The 24,637-nt window shown below is 37.9% G+C and overlaps 3 protein-coding genes across 6 annotated transcripts in view; 1 reads left to right on the plus strand and 2 right to left on the minus strand.

Annotated features, from left to right (window-relative positions):
* The window catches only part of jak2a (Janus kinase 2a), a 36,497-nt gene extending 33,397 nt beyond the window's left edge, over window positions 1-3,100 (plus strand). For both annotated transcript variants that reach the window (XM_017492359.3, XM_047161623.1), the window contains exons 23-24: window positions 1,021-1,134; window positions 1,733-3,100. In XM_017492359.3, coding sequence (XP_017347848.1) covers window positions 1,021-1,134; window positions 1,733-1,840 — 222 coding nt within the window. In that variant the 3' untranslated portion in view covers window positions 1,841-3,100. The remainder of the gene's footprint in view (window positions 1-1,020; window positions 1,135-1,732) is intronic.
* rln1 (relaxin 1) lies at window positions 2,798-7,882 on the minus strand. The gene is made up of 2 exons (XM_017492365.3): window positions 7,695-7,882; window positions 2,798-3,930 (listed from the first exon to the last, which is right to left on the minus strand). The coding sequence occupies exons 1-2, from the start codon at window positions 7,867-7,869 to the stop codon at window positions 3,560-3,562; spliced, it is 546 nt and encodes a 181-aa protein (XP_017347854.1). The 5' UTR covers window positions 7,870-7,882; the 3' UTR covers window positions 2,798-3,559.
* Window positions 7,883-7,917: 35 nt separating this feature from the next.
* plgrkt (plasminogen receptor, C-terminal lysine transmembrane protein) lies at window positions 7,918-24,026 on the minus strand. 3 transcript variants are annotated; one of them, XM_017492370.3, is made up of 6 exons: window positions 23,900-24,026; window positions 22,904-22,994; window positions 15,827-15,957; window positions 13,435-13,544; window positions 9,508-9,653; window positions 7,918-8,053 (listed from the first exon to the last, which is right to left on the minus strand). In XM_017492370.3, the coding sequence occupies exons 2-5, from the start codon at window positions 22,982-22,984 to the stop codon at window positions 9,526-9,528; spliced, it is 450 nt and encodes a 149-aa protein (XP_017347859.1). In that variant the 5' UTR covers window positions 22,985-22,994; window positions 23,900-24,026; the 3' UTR covers window positions 7,918-8,053; window positions 9,508-9,525. The 3 variants fall into 3 exon arrangements, with proteins under 3 accessions (XP_017347859.1, XP_017347857.1, NP_001188089.2); XM_017492368.3 differs by lacking the exon at window positions 7,918-8,053 and adding an exon at window positions 8,659-8,943; NM_001201160.2 differs by lacking the exon at window positions 7,918-8,053 and adding an exon at window positions 8,659-8,918 and having other exon boundaries at window positions 23,900-24,015.
* Window positions 24,027-24,637: the final 611 nt, after the last annotated feature.

Raw genomic sequence — 24,637 nt, forward strand, 5'->3', positions numbered from 1 at the left:
TCTGTATGTCTCACTCTCTCTCTCCATCTCCCTGTCTATATGTCTCTCTCTCTCTATCTCCCTGTCTACATGTCTCTCTCTCTCTCTCTATCTCCCTGTCTGTATGTCTCACTCTCTCACTCTCGCTATCTCCCTGTCTGTATGTCTCTCTCTCTTTCTCTCTCTCTCTCTATCTCCCTGTCTATATGTCTCTCTCTCTCCCCCTGTCTGTATGTCTCACTCTCTCTCTCTATCTCCCTGTCTATATGTCTCTCTATCTCCTTGTCTGTATGTCTCACTCTCTCTCTCTCTCTCTCTCTCCCCCTGTCTATATGTCTCTCTCTCTCTATCTCCCTGTCTGTATGTCTCACTCTCTCTCTCTCTCTCTCTCTCTCTCTCTCTCTATCTCCCTGTCTGTATGTCTCACTCCCTCTCTCTCTCTCTCTCTCTCTCTCTCTATCTCCCTGTCTGTATGTCTCACTCCCTCTCTCTCTCTCTCACTCTCTCTCTATCTCCCTGTCTGTATGTCTCACTCCCTCTCTCTCTCTCTCACTCTCTCTCTATCTCCCTGTCTATATGTCTCTCTATCTCCCTGTCTGTATGTCTCACTCTCTCTCTCTCTCTCTCTCTATCTCCCTATCTGTATGTCTCACTCCCTCTCTCTCTCTCTCTATCTCTCTCTCTCCCTGTCTGTATGTCTCTCTCTCTATCTCTCTGTCTGTATGTCTTGCTCTCTCTCTCTCTGTCTGTATATCTCTCTCTCTCTGTCTGTATGTCTCGCTCTCTCTCTGTCTGTATGTCTTGCTCTCTCTCTCTCTCTCTCTGTATGTCTGTCTCTCTCTGTCAGTCTGTATGTCTCTCTCTCTCTCTGTCTCTCTCTCTCCCTGTCTGTCTCTGTCTCATCTTATATATCTCTCTGTCTGTCCATCTGTCTCTCTTTATCTGTCTCACTCTCTCTCTATCTCTCTCTCTCCCTCCCTGTCTGTCTCTGTCTCACCTTATCTCACTTGCTCTCTCTCTCTCTCTCTCTCTCTCTCTCAGGTGTTTATGGAGATTATGGGTGTTGATAAACAGGGACAGATGATCGTTTATCACCTGATTAGTCTGCTTAAAGGCAGCTACAGACTTCCTGCTCCTCAGGGCTGCCCTGCTGAGGTAACACACACACACACAAATACACACACGCACACACACACAAGTATAATGTTAAAATTACAGCGCTGCTGTTGAGTTCTGGATTGTGATTGGTCAGAAGGTGTGGATTAATTCTCTATCACAGTGGCTCTGACACATCACAGGTTTATTTATATTAATGAGCTCGTTCTGATACTGTACGTTATCGTTTCTATAGCAACGGCTCGTTCACAGGGACGTATACAGCAAACACTCCATAAATAAATAAAAAAACGTGTATTCATTGATGTGGTTGAAGTTTTCTGTAAGGAGAAATGTGTTTATGTAACGTGTATGGAAGGAGTCAGTGTTAGCGCTGTGTAACAGTCCGACGTAAAGCTGTAACTGTAATTTTTCACAAGAGTTTACGCTTCTTTGGCGTTTCTCGGTAACATGACAAGCTGCGTTTCGAGAGAGAGAGAGCGAGAGAGAGAGAGAGACCTATTGATTAATAAATAAAAAATTGTAATGGTTGGTAAATTGCCGTGGTGTAAGATGAAAAGAGTAATCAGCAGTACCTCCGCTTCATCTCACCACCCCGTCTATCACTCAATATTTTTCTTCTCTTCCTCTTCCTCAGGTTCATTGTGTGATGAAGGAATGCTGGGCGGCTGATCCGAGTCAGAGGCCGTCGTTCAGGTCTCTCGGGCGCACCGTCGACTACATCAGAGAGAGTAAAGAGGGATGAAAACACCGCATCATCCACTGGGGGACGCCACTGATCTAATCTCTCTGAGAGAGAGAGAGAGGTGGGGGGGGGGTTGACTGAGGGAGGAATGCTGAGTACACTTGAGTGTTATTAGGACGCAGGTTTTATCCAAGTCACTCCATTTGCTCCTGTTTCATCTCGCATCAATTTGCATTGTGTCTGTTACGTTCAGCATTTGCTACGATGACACACAGTTGAGGATTCAGTGTGTAAAAACATTTCAGTGATGTTTAAGTGTGTATACTTTATACTCAGTGTGTGTGAGTGTTAAAGGGGTTTCATTCATCACAATCTGTCAGTGTTCAAAGCTGGAGCTTTAATGGCAGCTGTGAAGAATTTTTGTGATACTTTTTTTTTAAAAATTTAAACATCGCAGCTTCTCACTACACCATTTTATTATTACAGTCTATAACGAGAAAGCGGTGTGTGTTTGTTGGTCCGGAAAGTGTGCATAAGATTTTATTTAATTTTAGGAAAGAGTCACGACTCACTGACTTGACTCTGGCGCTAGTGTTGGGAAGCGTTCAGTGAGTCGGTTGATTTGACTCGGTTCACAATAAGAATCGACTCTTTCGGCTCCCATTTGCGAATGTTTCGACAAGCGCTCGTTCTCCATATAGCAGAAAACCTTCTCTGTGCTAACGAACAACTGAAGGAGTCGACTCGCTCATGAACGACATGTCACTGACTAGTACTTGACTCTGACTCGAGATTCCTGAACAAAGTACGGTATGGGGAAAAAACGCAGCACGTTTGTAATAATGTTCATAACGTCATGATGTAATTCTCCAATTTCCTGACTTTTTCAAAATGTTTTTAAACTCAGTTTCAAGCCTCATTAGTGTATTCTTCACCTCAGTCGTTCATCATCAGATGCAGATCAGGTTGTGTTTAAACGCCGTGACGTTGTTTTCTACACCGAGTCAGAAATCACTGCCAGAAAAACTAAACTGCATTTTCCTTCTTTTTCATAAAGCGGAATGTGTGTACTTTTTTTTACACAGCTGTGTGAATATAAATGCTATGCGTTGTGTTGTATTGATAATTTTTATACCTACAGGAATCAGTTCCTTTCTGTTTTATATTTTGTTCAGCATGTTCATGTTGTTTTGAATCGGTCACCTTCAGTCCTGTCACAGTAAAGTAATAGGATAAATCTGTATAGTGATTTTGTTTAGTAAAATCTTTGTGTGTGTGTGTTTTCAGGAACAAATGAACATTAAAAAAATGAACAGAGCAGACATGTCTCTTTCTTTAAAAACACAAATTTTCGTGTGTGTGTCCACATGTGTGTTTAAAATGACTAGCTTTGTATCGCCATCATGACTTTGTGATATTATGCATTGCTCAATTCGAATATTTTCATCGTCGAGCTTTTGATAGATTGTAAATAATATAATTGATGATATCGTTGATGGTGATGCCACATGATCAAGTTTGTGATTGGTGGTTGCATTCAACTTAAGCTCCGCCCCTGTCGATCCAGATTTGACATGCTTTTGGTGTATAAAATCACAGATCGTCAGTCACTTGACAATAATGTTTATTTTTATTTATTTTCCATTTATATTGTAACATCATAGACAATATTTACAAACTGGACATTTCTGGAGCAGCTTAAAGAGGTCTGTCTGTGTTTAAATAAGTCCTGGACTCCACTCGTCCGCTTCATCCATCCATCCATCCATCCCTCCATCCTCAGCACAGACGTCCGATGTCGTTCTTGGTGCAGCCCTGACTGCAGCAGAGCCCCGCCAGGCCGAGCGAGTAGTTTCGCTTCCTCCGGTCCTCACGAAGCCAGCTGAGGTCTAAACTCCTGACATGTTCGCCCCCTAGTGGCCCGGAGGAGAAGAGCGAGTCCAGCCAGTTCCGCTGCACTTCCTCAGGCAGACTCGACTCATCTCTGGTGTTCTTCTGAGCTCCCATAGCCTGGAGGAGGTCACTGAGAGAGGAGGAGGAGGAGAGGATGGAGGATCGTTTGTCTGGAGCTTCGTCATTGCTTTTTATCCAGCCAAGTTGCTTGTCTCCGTCTGACGAGCTCTGGTAAGACAGCAGCAGCAGGTTCGGATCTGAGGAAAGATGACGTTTAAGATTTAACCTCTGATCCTGGATCGTTTTCATTACAACAGCTGCCGTATTTGTGAGGGTGATTGTGTTGAATGCATGTTTAACTTTTACACCACACACTTCACACTATCAATCACATCAAAACAGCACTAAATAATGTGATTTGATTGATTGATTATTTTCCAATAACAGCACATCAGGACGCGTTTTATTCCTCTTAAACAGCAGCGAATAAGTTTAGCATTGTGGGGCGTCCATGATCCAGGAATTAGTTCCTGTTGTCACTTATGTTATAGCAGCTGTAAACAGTCCTTCCTTCACCAGCCCTTCTTTATTCTCTCTCTCTCTCAAAAAAATGCAACTTGTCATGTTCCTGACAAACCAGAAAGTGTAAACTCCTCTGTCCTGAAGGTGTCTAAAAGCTCTGACACCGGAGACTCCTTCCATAAATGTTAAATAAACGTCTCCTTATTCGTTTGTGCTAATAGTAATAATTATACGTTTCATTAAAAAATGTAGATAAAAAAAGAATAAGAAAAAGATAAATATCCATGTGTTTCAATGATAAAATTTCAGCGTTTTTATTTCTTTATTTTCAAACAGTAAAAATCCTTAACTGTAATTTAAATTTTGTCTGTTCTTCTGTAAATGGGCCGGCTGTGGCTCAGGTGGTAGAGCGGGTTGTCCACTAATCGTAGGACTGGCGGTTCAATTCACGGCCCACATGACTCCACATACTGAAGTGTCCTCGGGCAAGACACTAAACCCAAGTTGCTCCCGATGGCAAGTTAGTAATCATTTGAGCAGCCCTGGTAAATGTATACCAAAGACAGAAATAATATAAAAGATGTGTTTAAAACACTTTAAAATGAAATAAATGAATTAAATAATTACATTTTTAGCTAGCAGCGATCACCCAGTGTTCATGTTTGTTGACACACTGATTGTTTTTTGTTTTGTTTTTTTGAGAGAGAGAAAGAGAGAGAGAGTGAGATAACTGGGGGAGGAAACGTGTCTTGTATTCCCAGAGAAAGCTCTGTCTCTCATTTTAACATCTTTAACGTCTTTAAGACCCGCTGGTGTGATGACAGAAGCAAAACCTGAGACTCTGAACACGTCACCCTTCATTTAGCTATTGCAGCTGATTAACAGATGCTCAGATATACGTCATGAGCTCGCTGCTTAATTAATGACCATCATTCATTAGTACAGAAGGTGTTGGGAATGCTGGAGTTTGGAAACTGCGGCGAGAACAGTCTCATTAATCGCGTCAGTGCTCATTAACACAGTGTTCAATTTCATGTAATTTCGTGTAACACGCGTCACAATTTCATGTAAACACGGTGTTAATGAGCCCTGACACAATTAATGAGACGCTTCTCACTGCAGTTTCCAAACTCCAGCATTCCCAGCAGATTTACCTTCTGTACTAATGAATGATGGTCATTAATAAAGCAGCGAGCTCATGACGTATATCTGAGCATCTGTTAATCAGCTGCAATAGCTAAGTGAAGGGTGACGTGTTCAGAGTCTCAGGTTTTGCTTCTGTCATCACACCAGCGGGTCTTAAAGACGTTACTGATCAGAAGGTCGGGGGTTCAAGCCCCAACACCGCCAAGCTGCCACTGCTGGGCCCTTGAGCTCCAGGGGCGGTCCAGGGGGCTGTATTATGGCTGACCCTGTGCTCTGACCCCAACTTCCTTACAATCTGGGATATGCAAAGAAAAGAATTTCACTGTGCTGAAATGTATATGTGACCTATAAAGGCTTCTTCTAAAAACTTCGTAAAAGTTATATTCTAAAAGTATATTATAATCCAATAATTTACTGCATTATGTAGCTGAACAATACAGAATTACAGGTGCATTAGTTTTATATGAATATATGACACGGCAACAAAATATAATCTATTTCTTCTTCTTCTTCTTATTATTATTATTATTATTACTACTATTATTTTTATTATTATTAATTCAGCTCAGAACAGACAAATACGAGCAACTTGCGTTTTATATTTTAAATTTATTTTCTTTCACTGTGCAGGAAAAAAGCAATTAAGAACAAAAGTAAAAGACTAAAACATTCAGTTCAGAGTCAGTTTTTTAATTTTATAATAAAATATAAAAGGATAGAAAACAGTCATAAAAATAATGAGTATACGATATAGGCTGAAGCAAATAATGAACTTTTTCACACTATCTGTTGTTACCCAGATGAGTATGGGTTCCCTTCTGAGTCGGGTTCCTCTCAAGGTTTCTTCCTCTTAAAACATCTTAGGGAGTTTTTCCTTGCCAGCGTCGCCACTCAGTGGCTTGCTCAGTTGGGATAAATTCACACCTTTAATATCTGTATACCATGTTGATATTTCTGTAAAGCTGCTTTGAGACAATGTCTATTGTAAAAAGCGCTATACAAATAAAACTGAATTGAATTGAATTTGCTTCTGTCCTCAGAAATGAAGGTATCTAACAGTACTTTTTCCCCCTGTACCTGGAAATCTTTAAAATAATTGAAGTTGAGGTCATAAGTTTACATACACCTTGTAGAATCTGCAAAAGTTAATAATTTTAATAAAATAAGAATAATAAATAAGAGGGATCATAAAAATCCCATGTTGCTGTTTATTTAGTCCCGCCCTGAATAAGCTATTTCACATAACAGACGTTCACGTATAGTCCACAAGACACAATAGTAACTTAGTTTACACAAATGAACCAGTGCCAAAGTTTACACATGCTCAATTATTAATACCGTGTGTCGTTACCTGGATGATCAATGACATGACGTGTTTATGTTTTGTGAGAGTTGTTCATGAGTCCCTTGTTAATCCTGAACAGTTAAACTGCCCACTGTTCTTCAGAAAAATCCTCCAGGTCCTGCAAATTCTTTACTTTTCCATCATCTTCTGCATATCTGACCTGTTCAAAAGCCTTCTTGAGCATTAGTGAATGTTTGCACCTTTTGTAATAGTCATGTACGCGTCCCTCAGTTGTCCTCAGAGTGAAAAGATGGATCTCAACATCATATATCGACTGTTGGAAAGGGGGTCAGATATGCAGAAGATGCTGGAAAAGTAGATAATGTGCAGGACCTGGAGGATTTTTCTGAAGAACTGTGGGTAGTTTAACTGCTCAGGATTAACAAGGGACTCATGAACAACTCTCACAAAACATAAGAAACAGTCGTGGATCGTCCAGGTAATGACACACAGTATTAATAATCGAGCGTGTGTAAACAGTTGAGTAAATTCAGGTATTATTGTGTCTTGTGGACTATACGTAAACATCTGTTATGTGAAAGAGCTTATTCAGGGCGGGACTAAATAAAAAAATGAAACAAAATGCACTTTTAATTTTTCATCCCTCTTTATTTTTTTTATTATTAGCATTTTGCAGATTCTGCAAGGGGTGTGTAAACTTATGACCTCAACTGTATCTGGAGCTTAAAGACCACAACTCAGAAAGCTATTTAAAGGTACTTTACAAGGTGAAATACACACACTAAGGGTACAAAGAAGCACAAAGTGGCAGAGTACGGTGTGTACTTTATTTCTCAGAAGATAAAACTTTAGAGTTTTATTATTATAGAATTTGACTTGTTTCTAGTCAGTTGTTATAAATTTGCAGGTTTTATATCGCACTGAATGCATGGGAATAAACATGCAAGACACACGTGTGTATTTTTTTCTTCTAAACAAAGTTAAAAGAGATTGGTTGGTGTGTGTGTGTGTGTGTGTGTGTGTGTGTGTGTGTGTGATGTTACTCACCCTGTCCCGGTAGCTCCAGGTCGAGGTCTCGTCTCCACCGCGAGCCCCCGCAGGTGAAGATGACGGCGCGGATGAACTCTCTCCCGCACAGCTTCACTCCGTAGTCCCGCTGCTGCACCGCGCGCGCGCACACGCACACCCCGCACAGCAGCACCGGGATCAGCAGCCGGGACATGTCGACTCAGCACACACACACGCGCGCGCACGCACGCACACGTATACGCACTCGTTCACACACAGGTACGCGCGTGCAAAGATACCAGGTGAGAGTGTCACCCACCGCCGCTTTATAGGGCCAGGTGACGTCACGGAACCGGCCAGGCTGTCCTCCTAAGCCCCGCCCATCACCTCCTCTCCCACTTTACCACAAACAATAAAAAAATAATAACGCTGAGATGAACCGTGTACTGGGTTTATATTATATATAAATACAGTGCTCTACGCTAATATTGCCACCCTTGGTAAATATGAGCAAAGAAGGCTGTGAAAATTTGTCTTTATCGTTTAACCTTTTGATCTTTTGTTTAAAAAAAATCACAAAAATACTCTGCTCTCATGGATATCAAACAATTGCAAACAACACAGGTTTATCAAAAAATATTTCTTAAATATAGGTGTGCAACAATTATTAGCACCATTTTAGTCAGTACTTTGTGCTAGCTCCCTTTGCTAACAGCTCTTCTCCTATAATGTCTGATGAGGTTGGAGAATGCATGGCAAGGGATCTGAGATCATTCCTCCATACAGAATCTCTCCAGATCCTTCACATTTCCAGGTCCACGCTGGTGGACTCTCCTCTTCAGTTCACCCCACAGGTTTTCTATGGGTTTCAAGTCAGGGGACTGGGATAGCCATGGCAGGACCTTGATTTGGTGGTCAGTAAATCATTGTGTTGATTTTGATGCATGTTTAAGGGTGCCAATATTAATGTAGGACACTGGCTGTAGATAGATAGATAGACAGACAAGTTTATTATGTTTTATTTGATGATTCGCAGTAGCACACAGTAGATATTTGACACAACATCATTTTACAGAGCGTACCAAAAGAGCAGTTTCTACCAATCAGTGTGTGTGTGTGTACTCACAAATACACTCACATACACACACACACACATCAGATATCAGAGAGATTCAACACAACAGATGACAGCATCTCCTCCGTCTCTCCTGTGACGTCTTTCACATGATTTCAGAGTCCCGTCTCTGTTTAACAGCTTGTAGACTGTTTAAAAAAACCAGTTTGGTGTCTGGATAAGATGTTCAAAAAGAAAGGATCATATATATATATATATATATATATATATATATATATATATATATATATATATATATATATATATATATATATAAAATAAAACCACAAGTGCATATCGACTACATCACACCGTTTAGACCAGACATTTAGATTTATGTCAAATAGCAAAACTGACATTTAAGAAAATACCAAATGTGAGTCATGTTTTAGCTACTGATCAACTAATTATCTTTGTGTAATATAAAAGGTGCAGTTTGTAATATTTCAAGTGTTTCTTGAGCTTTAATAATTAATTTAATAATAACATTTCAGAAAATGCTTAAAATAATATTTTTGCTGTTAAATTCTTTCAGTCTTGAAATTCTAATCAGGTGTGCCTGATCCAAAATGTCAGACTTTCCAATCAAATATTTGTCCGTGATTATTTATGAATTTTCCAACACCTAGCCAGCTGAGCTAGTTAATCCTTTAAATTCTGCTGAATTCAGGATCTCAAAGAACCTTGTCAGAGTACAGAGACATCTCCGTGGTCACGTTCCCTCCCTCCCTGACTTACTACTGCTGAAAGCGTTCCTCATTTCTCCGAGAGAGGAGGGAGGTGGGATTTTGCTCTGCGCGCTTTCTCAATGCTCTCAAATGTCGGCGGTCCATGAGGCAAATTCAGCCGATCTGCTTCAGTCACCATGATGCTCTCAGCTTCCTCTGCAATCACAAAATGCATCTCAGGAGTTAATAAAGACTGAGCGCATGAACGCACATTCTAGACAAAAATAAACTCAAAAATAATGAGTAGGTCTGCTCTGATAAAGAGCTCAGGGGTTTGGGGTATTCTTTAATAGTTTACAGTGAAATATGGTGTTATGGAGAGAGATGCGTGACTATAAGAAAACATTCGGCGGCTCTATAATAACAACCTCTAAGAAGAGAAGTGCTAATTGAAGCACTGAAGAAGAAAATGTTGGCGTTCATCTACGTTCTTCTTCTATTTTCAAATTATTGAAGGAATTGGGGTGGGGGATCAACAGACAATTTATAGATAATTTCCCATAAAGTCGAGAACAGCGTGACTCAGTGAAGCGGCGGGTAAAAAAACACACGCGTCATCATATCTTTGCTAAATACAAACACCGCAAGGGTAGAATATATCCGCCTTTCACAAACTCCAATATCACATGGCCAAACAAGGGCTTTTTGTCGTTGTTTATTAAAAATCAAACAAAAGGACAAAGAAATAAATAATATTTTAAACTAAATTAATTTTGTAAAATTAATACTTTAAAAAAAATTGCAAAACAATTATCCTGGACATTGAATATAAATAAGAAAACAAATACATTAAACAAATAATTAAATAAAAATTTCTACACACTTTTCCTGGAAATAAATAGACAGATCAATAGATAGACAGACAGAATGATGGACAGAACAGACAAGATACAGATAGATAGATAGATAGATAGATAGATAGATAGATAGATAGATAGATAGAGATCTGTAGACAGATTATTAGATAAATAAAGATAGATAGACAGAAACAGATGGACAGGGATTGATAAACAGAACGACAGACAGAAAGAGATAGATAGATAGATAGATAGATAGATAGATAGATAGATAGAGAGACAGATCGATAGATAGATAGACAGATCAATAGATATACAGATTGATAGACAGACCAACAGGAAGACAGATATAGATAGATAGATAGAGACAGACTGTTAGATAGATAGATAGATAGATAGAGATAGACAGACAGATAAACAGACAAACAGATAGATAGATAGACAGATAGATTGTTAGATAGATAGACAGATAGATTGTTAGATAGATAGATAACAGACAAACAGATAGATAGATATAGATAGACAGACATACAAACATACAAACAGACAGATAGATAGACAGATAGATAGATAGATAGATAGATAGAGAAACAGACAGACAAACAGATAGATAGATAGACAGATAGATTGTTAGATAGATATCAGACAAACAGATAGATAGATAGATAGATAGATAGACATAAACAGACATACAAACAGATAGATAGATAGACAGATAGATTGTTAGATAGATAGATAACAGACAAACAGATAGATAGACAGATAGATAGATATAGATAGACATACAAACAGACATACAAACAGATAGATAGATAGACAGAATTTTTTTAATATGTATTTATTTATTTTGTAGGTCGAGTATTTTGACATTTTTACCACACACTAACTTTATTATTTGATCATTAAAAAATAAATGTTATTTCTAATGTTTTTGTGCATAAAATACTCTCTCCTACACTCACATCTTCAGGGAAACACATCACATTGAACTGCTCTACACCAGAGAGTGAAATATTACACATATAATGATGGTTTTATGAACCAAGGCTATAACAGTAAACACTGCACACACACTGCGTGTGTGACAAGGAGGCGCCGGGCCTCGCGCCTCGCACTGCAGCTTATTAAAGTCAGGTGATGTATTTTGAAAGCGTGCCTCTTATCTCAACTCCTGCACCCAACCTGGATCAGGACTTTAATTTGATGCCCACGAGGGCACTGAATCCTGCGTCGCATAAATAACTGCCAACAGTTGTGCTGGTCGCTTTAGTGGAGTGTTTTACAGTGTGCAGTATGTGAAGCCGTCATTTCTGTGTTTTCTGCTCTGATTTGGTGATTATACTCTGTAAATATCTCTAATTATTATAAACGTTCATCGCTGCTGTATACGATCATGTCAAGTTAATCCACCCAGACTTCACACTCCTCGATCTAACACACACTGAAACACCTATTTGAGGAGTGTGTTAAAACAGCGGCACAGTGCAGTACAGAGCGAGCGGCTTCTGAGACCCTGAATGATCAGTCGATCATGTTTGAAGGAGTTTTCCGGAATTGGTCGATGAACACAGCATCAACAAGCTCAGACCACTGCGCCTCGGGCGGAGTAACTGATTGATTGGAAAAAGGACACAGGTCGGGGAGGTCACATCCCTCAGGACACTTCACCTCACACGACCTTTCAGTGACTCAGCGGTTTAAACTTAAACACATTAACTTTTCATAAAATCTCAGAACTGGAATGTGCTGCATAATAATTTATATTCCTGTTAAAATCATTTATATGTAAATGTAATTAGAAATTTAGGCTTCTGTGGCCATCAGTCAAGGTAAAGGAGGAGTGGCCTCTGTATGGTTTCAATAAAGGTAAAGGAGGCATGCCTGTGTGTGTGTCAATCGAGGTAAAGGAGGCGTGGCCTCTGTATGGTTTCAATCAAGGTAAAGGAGGCATGGCCTCTGTGTGTGTGTATATGTGTCAATTACGTTAAAGGAGGTGTGGCCTTCAGTCAAAATAAAGGAGGTATGGCCTGTGTGTGCTTTCAATCAAGGAAAAGGAGGTGTGGCCTCTGTGTGTGTGTGTATGTGATAATCAAGGTAAAGGAGGCATGGTCTGTGTGTGTGTGTGTGTGTGTGTGTGTCAATCAAGGAAAAGGAGGTGTGGCCTCTGTGTGTGTGTGTGTGTGTGTGTGTGTGTGTGTCAATCATGGTAAAGGAGGCGTGGTCTGTGTGTGTCAATCAAGGCAAAGGAGGCGTGGCCTCTGTGTGTGTCAATCAAGGTAAAGGAGGCGTGGCCTCTGTGTGTGTCAATCAAGGTAAAGGAGGCGTGGCCTATGTGCCTGTCAGAACCAGTAAAGGAGGCGGGACCATTGTGACCGTCAGTTCTTCTGAAGATGTGAACTCGTCGGCTGACTTGAACACACCTTAAACAAATCTTTATTACGAAACACTACAATCCTCATAAATTGTTCAGGTTATATATTATTTCCAGACATAAAAGAGGAAAATATTGTTTTACGACACCTTTTCCGATTTCCTTTTTATTATTACGTGTAAAGGTGTTTTGAGCGATATGATAAAGGTCAAGGAGAAAAAAAAACGAAGAATCTACAACGGAGGAAGTGAGACAGACTTTACAAGTGCTTTGTGTTCGGTGTTGATTGAATTAATAACAAGGTGGTGTGGCCTTGAGGGGTCTCCCTCCCACCATTAAACTGGTTTAATTCATACTTCATACCTCGCAAGATATAATTTAAAGCTAAATATACTGTATTTCACAGAATTGTCAGAGCACTTAAAGCAGCATTTTCTGAGAACACGCTGGTGGTGACACTTGAAGACAGGATGCTCTAACAGGATTAATGCGGCTCCTACGCTAAACCTATAATCACCAATCAATCACACACTTAAAGTAACTCGAGTATCTCCAACCTTCTGAACTAATTAAATGAGTTCAGGAAGGAAGGACGGACCGATACAGAAACTCACGCCGAACTCTGTTACAAGTTCACCGGAGGAACGTCTTACGTATCCGTGATGCGTTTTGTGAAGCTTTATTAATTTTCTCTAGTTTATAAACAAGAAATCGAAGCAGAAATAATTGTGCTCTCACGCTGCTGCTGAAATCGGGGACATTAACGCACCTCTCACGCGGTGGACGTAGGAGCCATACGCCATGTCCATCTGATACGCCAGGATGAAGCTGAGCGGCACCAGTGGCGCAAACAGACCGGGTTTCCTCCTCTTTATGGCACTGCGGAGATACACAGTGAACACATCAGCCCCATGTGTGGCGAAAGATCAGTGTATAATATTTACATCATTTATTGTGTTGGTTTTACTAAATAAAACCAAAAAACCCAGCGGTATTGTGTAAGTCATATTTGAACTGAGAACATTTTTAAAATATCACTTTAAAGCTCATTAGGATTTAAAGTATTAGTATCGATATCGGAACATAAAAAAAAAATAATAATAATTCTACACTATCTAAATTTAACTGTCCTCATCGGGACCTCGACTAATCGATATTCCTGTCCTTCTGTCCATCTTGTCCACCAAGATATAAAAACTGCACACTTTTAAACAGTTTCTGTGATTCTTTAAAGCAGAATAAAGTCAGAACTGGATCAGGGTGTGGTCTCGGCTGAAATACAGAGCACTAATGTTGTTGTTGCTTCATCAACAAAAAAACCCAACATTTTAATATCTATTTTAATCTTGTTAAACTCTATTCCAAATGTACGCTTTTATACTTAATTTATATGATTTGTTGCTTTATACAGTGCATCCGGAAAGTATTCACAGCGCTTCACTTTTCCCACATTTTGTTATGTTACAGCCTTATTCCAAAATGGATTAAATTCATTATTTTCCTCAAAAGTCTACAAACAATACCCCATAATGACAACGTGAAAGAAGTTTGTTTGAAATCTTTGCAAATTTATTAAAAATAAAAACCAAAAAAAGCACATGTACATAAGTATTCACAGCCTTTGCCATGACACTCACAATTGAGCTCAGGTGCATCCTGTTTCCACTGATTATGCTTGAGATGTTTCTACAACTTGATTGGAGTCCACCTGTGGTAAATTCAGTTGATTGGACATGATTTGGAAAGGCACACACCTGTCTATATAAGGTCCCACAGTTAGCAATGCATGTCAGAGCACAAACCAAGCCTTGAAGTCCAAAGAACTGTCTGTAGACCTCCGAGACAGGATTGTGTCGAGGCACAGATCTGGGGAAGGGTACAGAAACATTTCTGCAGCATTGAAGGCAATGTACACAATGGCCTCCATCATCCGTAAATGGAAGAAGTTTGGAGCCAGCAGGACTCTTCCTAGAGCTGGCCGCCCAGCCAAACTGAACGATCGGGGGAGAAGGGCCTTACACAGGGAGGTGACCAAAAACCCGATGGTCCCACTGACAGAGCTCCAGCGTGTCTCTGTGGAGAGAGGAGAACCTTCCAGAAGAACCATCTCTGCAGCATTCCATCAATCAGGCCTGTATGGTAGAGTGGCCAGACGGAAGCTACTCCTCAGTAAAAGGCACATGACCGCCCGCCTGGAGTTTGCCAAAAGGCACCTGAAGGACTCTCAGACCAAAGATTGAACAAAGATTGAACTCTTTGGCCTGAATGGCAAGCGTCATGTCTGGAGGAAACCAGGCACCAGTCATCACCTGGCCAATACCATCCCTACAGTGAAGCATGGTGGTGGCAGCATCATGCTGTGGGGATGTTTTTCAGCAGCAGGAACTGGGAGACTAGTCAGGATCGAGGGAAAGATGAATGCAGCAATGTACAGAGACGTCCTTGATGAAAACCTGCTCCAGAGCGCTCTGGACGTCAGACTGGGATGAAGGTTCATCTTCCAACAGGACAACGACCCTAAGCACACAGCCAAGATAACAAAGGAGTGGCTACAGGACAACTCTGTGAATGTCCTTGAGTGGCCCAGCCAGAGCCCAGACTTGAACCCGATTGATCATCTCTGGAGAGATCTGAAAATGGCTGTGCACCGACGCTCCCCATCCAACCTGATGGAGCTTGAGAGATCCTGCAAAGAAGAATGGGAGAAACTGCCCAAAAATAGGTGTGCCAAGCTTGCAGCATCATACTCAAAAAGACTTGAGGCTGTAATTGGTCCCAAAGGTGCTTCAACAAAGTATTGAGCAAAGACTGTGAATAATAAATTTGCAAAGATTTCAAACAAACTTCTTTCACGTTGTCATTATGGGGTATTGTTTGCAGAATTTTGAGGAAAATAATGAATTTAATCCATCTTGGAATAAGGCTGTAACATAACAAAATGTGGAAAAAGTGAAGCGCTGTGAATACTTTCCGGATGCACTGTATGCACGTCAGATTATTGTCAATCAAATCTGTCATCTAAATCATCGTCGTTTTTATTTTAAATCTTTGATTTGAAAAACTAAAAGGGTGAAAAGATTTATTTTTGGTTACTAGGGTTAAGGTTAGGATTAATTAGCTACAGTAAGAACAGGGTGTGTGTGTGTGTATGTGTGTCTGACCCGGCAGTGAGGCCAACTGCAGCCAGACCGAAAAAAGACCCGAAGTATTTGAGAAATTCTCTGGACCAGGCGATCTGCATAGCCATCTGTCGCTCTCGCATCTCGTTCTGCATGAGGATCTGACGCTCCATCTACACACACACACACACACACACACACACACACACACACACACACACACACACACAGTTACTGTACCCTTTAGAAATGTATAGATATGCTTAAATAAAACACATTCACACACGTCATGTGTCAGATGTTCACCAGAGCTAATAATTCATTACTATTCATTACCATTTTATTCAATATCCTGCATTAACGAGCCTATCGTTATTCCCGTGAGACATTTAGAAGGCATTCAGGAGTGCATGTTAACCTTCGACCTCCGCCGTGACCTCCACTCTTTCACTTCTACACACTTTCAAAAGAGGTCACGTGAGCACATTAGCATGTTTTTCCTCATTTCCTGCTTTTTTCACCGTCGTATTTAAATTAGACAACCGGAACAAAAGAATTTAAACTCGACCGGAGCGAGACGTAGAAATGTCCACTAGGACGACGCGAAATGAAACGTGCAATTAACGTTAAACATTAAAGTGCTTCAAATTGCAGGGCGCGTGTTTCTGAGTCGCTGGGACCCGCGTGTCTGTTTCGTGACTCACCATGACACTCGCACGTCAACGTCTGATTTTTTTTTTCACATCTAATCGATGCACTATTACTTCCTTGAAAGGGTCATTTGGTTACATGTCATCCCAAAATGAGTGGAACGTGAACGTGATCAGGCCACGTGATGCTGAAGGAAGAGGTGAATATAGTTGTTACATATTAAAGCGTTATTACAAACTTTATAACAAACAAACGGGAAAACCGTTCACTTTCACCGCCGAATCTCATCCAACGCCTCGTTTGAGAAGAACACGTGAAAAGAACACCCTAATATTCTCTACTTATTACATCTTGTTAATTAATCACATGAGTTTGGTACACAGAGACAAGCAGCATTAAGGTGCAAAAGTTTACACACCCTCCGTTCAAAGAAAATGTTATTTATAGTGAAATACATTAAAACAGCACCGTATTTTCTACATTTTACATTTCAAGAGAAAGAGCTAAAAAAGATACTTCACCCAAGAGCCACCCACGTACTTTTTACAGCTCCTTTCTAGAAGATATAACTTTTAAATGCTTACCGGGTGGGAGAAAAAAAAAAAAAACTCTGCAGCTTATAGTCTGGAAAATGCAGCAATTGGAATTGGAACATTGTACATTGTTATTTTTGCACATTGTTGCCATATGGCAACAATTTACCAAATACTCCCCCAAAAATGCTTTAATTTAATATGTGTAAATGTAATTATTCATGCAGTAGAAGGTTAAGGTATTATTGTTCAAGAGTACAGTTACATGCAAAAGTTTGTAGACCCTTAAGACAAAATAAAGGCAGCAAAGCAATTTTGTTTTTTGGCATTTAATTGTTCTCCGATTTTATTAAAAGTGCTTCCTCTGGTTTGGTATTTTAGTTTCAATTTATTACATATCATACAAATGATCATAAACTATTTCCCTATATTAATTTCTAGCATGTTGTTTTTTATTATATATATATATATTTTACTTTATTTTATTTGTCTACTTTTATCTACTTGTGCTTATTATTATCACAAGTAGTAGTAAAACTACTTCATGATTTGTTTTCTATTATTTTTATTTACTATATACTACAGATTTTGTCCAAAGGGTAACCAAACAAACAAAAAGTTTGTGTACAAACTTTTAAATGTGTTTAAGAACTGTAGTGTCTCTTTTGATTTACTGCATTAGTTTTACTCTCTGATTTTATTCATAATCTCATTTTATTTGTGTTTTATTTGTATTGTTGTCTTTTAAATGGGTTTTTTTTTTTTTTTTTTGCATTTTATTCTACATCCGTGTACTTTTTCGGTCTTCACAATTGTTCTTTGTACATAAAACTTTACTTCATCTTATCTGTTTATCATGTCTTTTTTTTACTACGTTGTTTTATATATATATATATATATATATATATATATATATATATATATATGTCAAAAACATGTGACGTCAAAGCACGCAAAATCAACCTGTTCGGAAAACAGGTGACTGAGTTCATCACGAACCTGATAATAAAAATAACCAACGCCGATAAGCCCCACCCACTTCGGTTGCTCGACCGAGCTTCTGTGAAATGGAGGCCGGAGTGATCGAAGGAAACAGTTTCAGGTATTCGGTTTCCTGAATGCTGCGGTTACAGTCAAATAAATAAATAAATAAAGGACGACTCCAGACAAACATCACGGAAAAATAAAGTGAGCACGAGAGAAAATCATGTTATTGCCCACGTACTGATTACATTTTCAAGGAAATTGTTCCAGTTCTACATCAGATATGAGAAACGCTCAGGTCAGAGCAGCACTGAGACCTTGGAAAAGTTTCATCTGACCTTTTTCACAAAAAAAAGTGTTATATACAGTATGTTATAAATAGTTATAGTTATAAATATGTCATTGACATGTAATTGATTTAATGTGAGACATTTTGTACCAAAATATTGCTTAATTTCCAGGAAAAGTACATGTTTGTAGAAATCATATCCATTTAACTACTTATTATTTTATTTATTCTAATTTAATTTCCAGGAAAATTCAATGTTTGTAGAAAAAAATTATCTATCCATCTATCTATCTATCTATCTATTTATTCATTCGATCGAATTTACTTACTAATTTATATATTGAAATTTTCTGGAAAGCACTCTGTTTTGTAAATATGTGCATTTACTGCAATTAATTACTCATTTAGTTAGTAAGTTAAGTTAGTCAGTTACTTCGATATTTACGAAGGAAAACAACGTATTCATTTAAATTTCACTTCTGTAAAAACAGCGAGAAAGTTTTTATTTACTCATCCAACTCGAGTCCAATCAAACCCCACCCAGAACATAACTGCCCCGCCCCTGAAAATAACAGCAGCAGCAAGTTAGCATCAAACACGCAGTTTCGTTCGTGTAGATTCCTTCAGTGTACCAATATTTAGTTTACAATTTATTTTATTTCAAATCCATCTTATTATCTAGCAGATACGTTTTTAGACAGTGTTGCTAGGCAACCGGGAAATGCGTATGCTCAACATGAGCTACTTAACTATTGAGGCTAACTTTATCTTAATTGAGATTAGGTCTCGTGTGTTGAAAAGGTAAAGACACTGACGGTGGTAATGTGACAGACGTGTCACGATCCTCAAAAAGTTCTAATGAAATTTTTAATAAAAGATTCCGTATGATGTGAAGTGTAAGAATTCATTCATCTTCTCTGTGCTGTCAGAAATAATCTACAAACTCAAAATAAATTGACGGAAATTGTCAAGGGTAATGGGAATCGGAGATGAAGGGGATAGACTACACTGTTAGACATCTTAATGAAAAGGAAAATCGTGCGTCACTTAAATGGCCCCTCAAGTGAGCGTCTTTGTCCACTTAATGACACCAATTCATTTTCAAGTTTATAAAAGGCCAAAAACAGACTCCTAACTCCTACAGAATAATCTGCAACACTGAAAATAAAAGATTCTGAGTACGATTTTTCTTTCTTTTTCTTTTTTTATTTACACATTCTTCTCCACTGATTTGAACATCATTTGTTTATTTTCCTTCCTCGTTTACATTTACTCGAGTTCTTGCATTTAGGACTTTGCTTTAGACCAACTTGCTCTCTTTTTGATCTGTTTGCAAAGTTTAATAATAATATATCTGCTATTAAAAGAAAAAAAAGCCTTCAGGTTAATGTAAATCTAAAGTACATCACGTACTCACAGATATGGCTTTGATAAAATAGCACTTGATCCAGCGCACCCAATCATTTTACATTTCTTTTATTTTTCACAATTTTTATACAGTTACTCATTCACGCAACTTAACGACACGAGAATTAGACTAAAAGTTGAGGTACTTTTTTATTTTCCAAATTAATAAAATAAGATTTGTTTTAATTCGATGCACTCTCCTGTAAAGAAAACGTTCCTACACTATAGAAAGTGACTTCTTAGCAAACGGAAATATCTTGAATTTAGTTAAATTTATCTAGTTTTATTACTTTTCTGGTATTTCTTGTTATATAAGATCACAATATAAATGGAATTACTAACAATTACTAAACCTCTTTCTAGACATTTTTGCTCATTTTCTTGTTTTGTTGGCAGATCATTTTGCTCATTTTAAGCATTTATTTCAGAAGGAAGCAAAATGATCTGCCAATACACCGGAACAAGAACATTATAAGCCTGAAATAAAGTGAGTAAACATAACTAGAAACAAGTTTAATAATCTTTTATTTTGTTTATTGTAATCCTATAACACGAAATATTTGATCAGTTTGACTTTAGTCCAGATGTTTTCACATATTAAGATTACGGGTTTGAAGGATAAGCTGACCGAGCGCTCATCTTCACTTTTATTTTACTTCATTTCTGGAGGAAGCAAGTCATTATTTAGGAAAAATGCACATTCTGTGGCATGTTTTATTTATAAAGTATATACGCTGTGTGTACACAATGACATCCTAAGCTCAAGAAGTAGAAAAAGGAAATGAGAAAAAGAGCAAACGCGTGAAGGATATTGAGTGAAATAAATAAAATCCGGTGGAATGTAACTGCGTCACTGATCCTGACCTTAAACCAACAGACGCAATCAGCACCACCTCGCCGATCGATCAGACCGTGATGAGTGTTAATGCAGGGCGGAAACAGCTGCGCGGTTTATAATCCGCCCTCCATCAAGCGGAGGAAATCCTGGCGTTATAATATCGCTGATCACAGCTGCTCCCCACCTCACGGGCACAGATCAATCAAAAAACATCACATTATCCCAGCGTAAAATGGGGCTGAAAAAGAAACTCGGAATCGCAATAAAAGCGCATGGGTTACACCTCACCCGTGCGTTCGCTCGGGGGGTGGGGGTAGAAATAAAGATGAAGCCATCTTTAACGAGCAAGATCTCTGCGTCCTCGTGATGATCGCTGGGGAAACATAAACACGCCGAGGGGCCGAAGTGTTCAAAATAGCGCAGGGCTGTTGTTGTTGTTATTATTATTATTATTACGCACGATAACTATACATCGAAACAATCATCACAATCAGAATTTTTTATTGGATCCTTTATTTTTTTCACCACATTATACACTACAAACCTATTTTCATGCAATTATATACACACACACAACAGGTCAAAAGTTTGTGGACGTGCAACTGAAATGTTTCTGATGATGTTAAAAACCTTTTGATCTGAAGGCGTACGATTAAATGTTTAAAATCGGTGTTGTAGACAAAAATATAATCGTGCCGACATATTCATTTCTTCCATTAGAAAACGAACATTTTATTTACAAAAAAAACAGACGACTTTTTTTAAACGGACGACTCGGAGCGAAATATTCCGAAAAGCAGCCAATAAGAGTCCAGCGTAGGTGTGAACTCCTTTAGTACTATTTAAAAATCATCTCAGGGAAATTCCTCAAGAAATCAGGTGAGAAAACACCAAGAATAAATTTCTGGAAATTTTTGGCGAAAAGGGCATATACTTTGAAGATGATAAAATACTAAATTATTCCGATTTATTTTGGATTTTTTTAATCATGAAACCATAGTTTCATTTGTGTTACTCCAGAGTTTTTATGACTTTATTATTATTCTAAAATGTTGGGAAAAAAAGAATGTATGTGTCTAAACTTTTGACCAGTAGTGTATCTATCGGTTGAAGGAAATATAAATAATAAATGTGATAAATGTGACATATGTTGTTTGGTTAAATATATACACCATACATTAAAGTATTTAACCAGATTTCTTTCTGAACCCATTTTCACCAAGGGTACGAATAATTCTGGAGCTGACTGTAAGGTTAAGCCACAATCTACATACACATCTTTATTCTCACGTAAGAGTCGATAAGAACACGAGATCTTGAATCTTCAATGTTGTACGTTTAAAGAAAAAAAAATTAATATAAAAAGAGTACACAATATAAACAATCAGACGAAAACGTATCTTATTTAGTGTTTCATGTTGCACATCAGGATATTTACGTTTACTAATTAAGAAAAGTACCACAGAAAATAAACCGGCAGTGCTACGTTTGAAAAACATTAAAAACTCAGTGTATTGTGTTGTGATTTAGCGTAACATTGTCGTCGTAATTCACGCTCGACTTCTTCAGCACCACCTCCGTTTTCACCTACAATATTAAAAAACAACCCCATATTAAAATAACCCGGTCGATACACAGCGATGATAACAGAGCGGCTGGGTAAATATCAGAAATAATCCATGGTGTGAGACGGAGAGTCAACGCGCGTCACAGCATCCTGCGTATTTAAGGATAAACAGCTTATAAGCCTAAACAATGAGAAATATCACATTATTTTTATCTTAACACCAAGGTGGCCTCATACAGAGCCTTCATTTTAGATATAATTCATTCATTAATATTCATTCTCATTATAACAAAGAAATTACAGACGCAAATGCTTCCATATGCAGCATTATTACTGGCATGTGTATTAAGGCTGAGCGATACACGATATACTATAATATCGACACCGTGATTTATTTATATATATATATATATATATATATATATATATATATATATATAACACTTTGTGTTTTTTGTTTTTGATATTTCCTTCTTTTTTTTTAAAGAAATTACAAATTCTAATCAGAAGCAGCTTCTGTTGATGTTAATTTTATATCTTTATGTTTAAATTTAATTCAATTGTTTAAAAAGAACGTATTAGACTCGGTTTTACCGTTTTTTTCCCTCCAAGCACATTCATTCTCAACAACCTATATATCGTGATATGATATTTCTGTGAATATATTGCCCCATCCTTAAAATCTACTACTACTACTATAATATCCACAAATTAGACTTCTTACACACATCCACCGTCTGATCCATTCACAGTCACTTTGGATAATCTCCAAATGCTTAAATAAAATATGAACTCAATACATCTCATTATATATTATATTATATACTGTATATATATTAATATTATCTACCTGGATTCTGGCATTGTGCAGCATGAACTCCTGCTGCTTCTTCATGTTCTGGTCCATGACCGTCGACACGAGAATGCCCATTCTTCTGAAACTGGAAGCAGAAATAAGAAAATAAATCACCACACGTATCCGATATTCAGAATAACTCCTGATTTTTTTAAAATAGCAAAACAAGTTCCTGTTCTCGGTTTACGTTATTGCAGTTGTAAACAGTCGTTCCCTCACTATCCCTCTCTTTATTTATTCTCTCTCTCTCAAAGTTAATAACACACAAAAAAGTTACACTTTTATCTCTTACAAAGCGCTGACACTGGAGACTCCTTTCATACACGTTACATAAATAAACGTCTCCTTCCCCTGTAGAAAACCATCACATAAACGTTTTTTTCTCATTAATTATTAAATAAACCTGTGATTTGCAGCTGCACTACTGTTCCAGAGAATTCTTGACTTTTTTTATTTTTTAAATAGATAAACTGTTGAACCGTTGATCCAGAAACCACAAAGGAGTGGGTGGGGTACACAAACTTTTGTGCTCACCTGTTCAGCATGGCTAGTTAGATTAGACTGACTGGTTAGATCTGAGCTAGTATTAACATGCCAAGCTACAATAAAAGAGTTAACCAGGTAAGTCAGGTGAAAGTAAAACCTCTGAAAACAAAAACCTGATGGTGGTGATGATGACAGATGTTTTGTTTGTTGTTTTTTTAAAAGCCACATCCGGATCTTTTTAAAACATGACATCTGTCACTGTGGACACTTTTAGTAAACTAAGACCATCTATAAAAATAAGCAGACTAAATTGCAAGCTTACAAGCAAAACAACTTGCTGTCAGGAGAAAATAAACTTCTGTACACTTCATTTAATTGTTTTTGTTTTTTGTTTTTATCAATATCAAGCTAGCATGCATGCTAATCTATTCGGCGCGCGCCTCCTATGAAAAATTGGCGCGTTATCAAACAATGAAGCGCACAAAGCGAAATAAATAACAGTACCTGAGTTATTTAAGATGAGAGAATAAATAAAGTTGTGTTTTTAGACTGTTTAGGACTTCAAGGACACCCAGAACTACAGCATAGACCTGACAGACTCAACCACTTTTGTCATTCGTATTCTGAGAAATCCCGCCCCATGGGCTGTGATTGGTCAGAATGGGCCCGCCTTCTGCTATCTGATTGGGTGTTAAAAAAATCAATCAAAGCAAATCTTCTGTTCGTACAGGGTTCTGTGATTGTGTTTATATTTATTTATACAACTTTTATGCATATCTATTTATTAATATATTCATATTTTTATTTTTATTGATATGGTGAAATTAATTACATTAACTCATATAAGCTTGGAAAATGTTTAAACAATTGTTAATAATCATAAAATGATTAAAGTACATTAAAAATTCAAGCATTTATATTGTAAAATTATTAAAATTCACTAATTTATAAGTGTTTTTGGGAAGATTTGAATAATTATATATGTGTGTTATTATTAAAGTACATGAAATCCACTTGTTTAATGTTTGATGTCATGAAATCGATTAAATTTACCAATACGAAACATCTCTTTGAAAGTTGTGGATAATTATTCATAATTACAAAATTATTAAAATACACTAAAAACTGAAATTATGCTCATACGTGAGTGTTTTGGAAATATTTGAACAATTATTGATAACATTTAGTCTATAGGAATTAGTTCAAGTTAATTTTTTTAAAGCAAGCAATGTTGGAATGTTT

Source organism: Ictalurus punctatus, chromosome 18 (genome assembly GCF_001660625.3).
Source record: "Ictalurus punctatus breed USDA103 chromosome 18, Coco_2.0, whole genome shotgun sequence".
In the NCBI taxonomy this organism is placed as follows: domain Eukaryota; kingdom Metazoa; phylum Chordata; class Actinopteri; order Siluriformes; family Ictaluridae; genus Ictalurus; species Ictalurus punctatus.

Excerpts from the sequence above, each read along its gene's own strand:
- rln1 (XM_017492365.3), bottom strand. The coding sequence starts at position 7,869 with ATGTCCCGGCTGCTGATCCCGGTGCTGCTGTGCGGGGTGTGCGTGTGC. Across the intron at positions 3,931-7,694 it reads CCTGGAGCTACCGGGACAGG|ATCCGAACCTGCTGCTGCTG; the intron begins GTGAGTAACATC and ends ATCTTTCCTCAG.
- plgrkt (XM_017492370.3), bottom strand. The coding sequence starts at position 22,984 with ATGGGCATTCTCGTGTCGACGGTCATGGACCAGAACATGAAGAAGCAG. Across the intron at positions 15,958-22,903 it reads TGCACAATGCCAGAATCCAG|ATGGAGCGTCAGATCCTCAT; the intron begins GTAGATAATATT and ends GTGTGTGTGTAG. Across the intron at positions 9,654-13,434 it reads CTACGTCCACCGCGTGAGAG|AGGAAGCTGAGAGCATCATG; the intron begins GTGCGTTAATGT and ends TTGTGATTGCAG.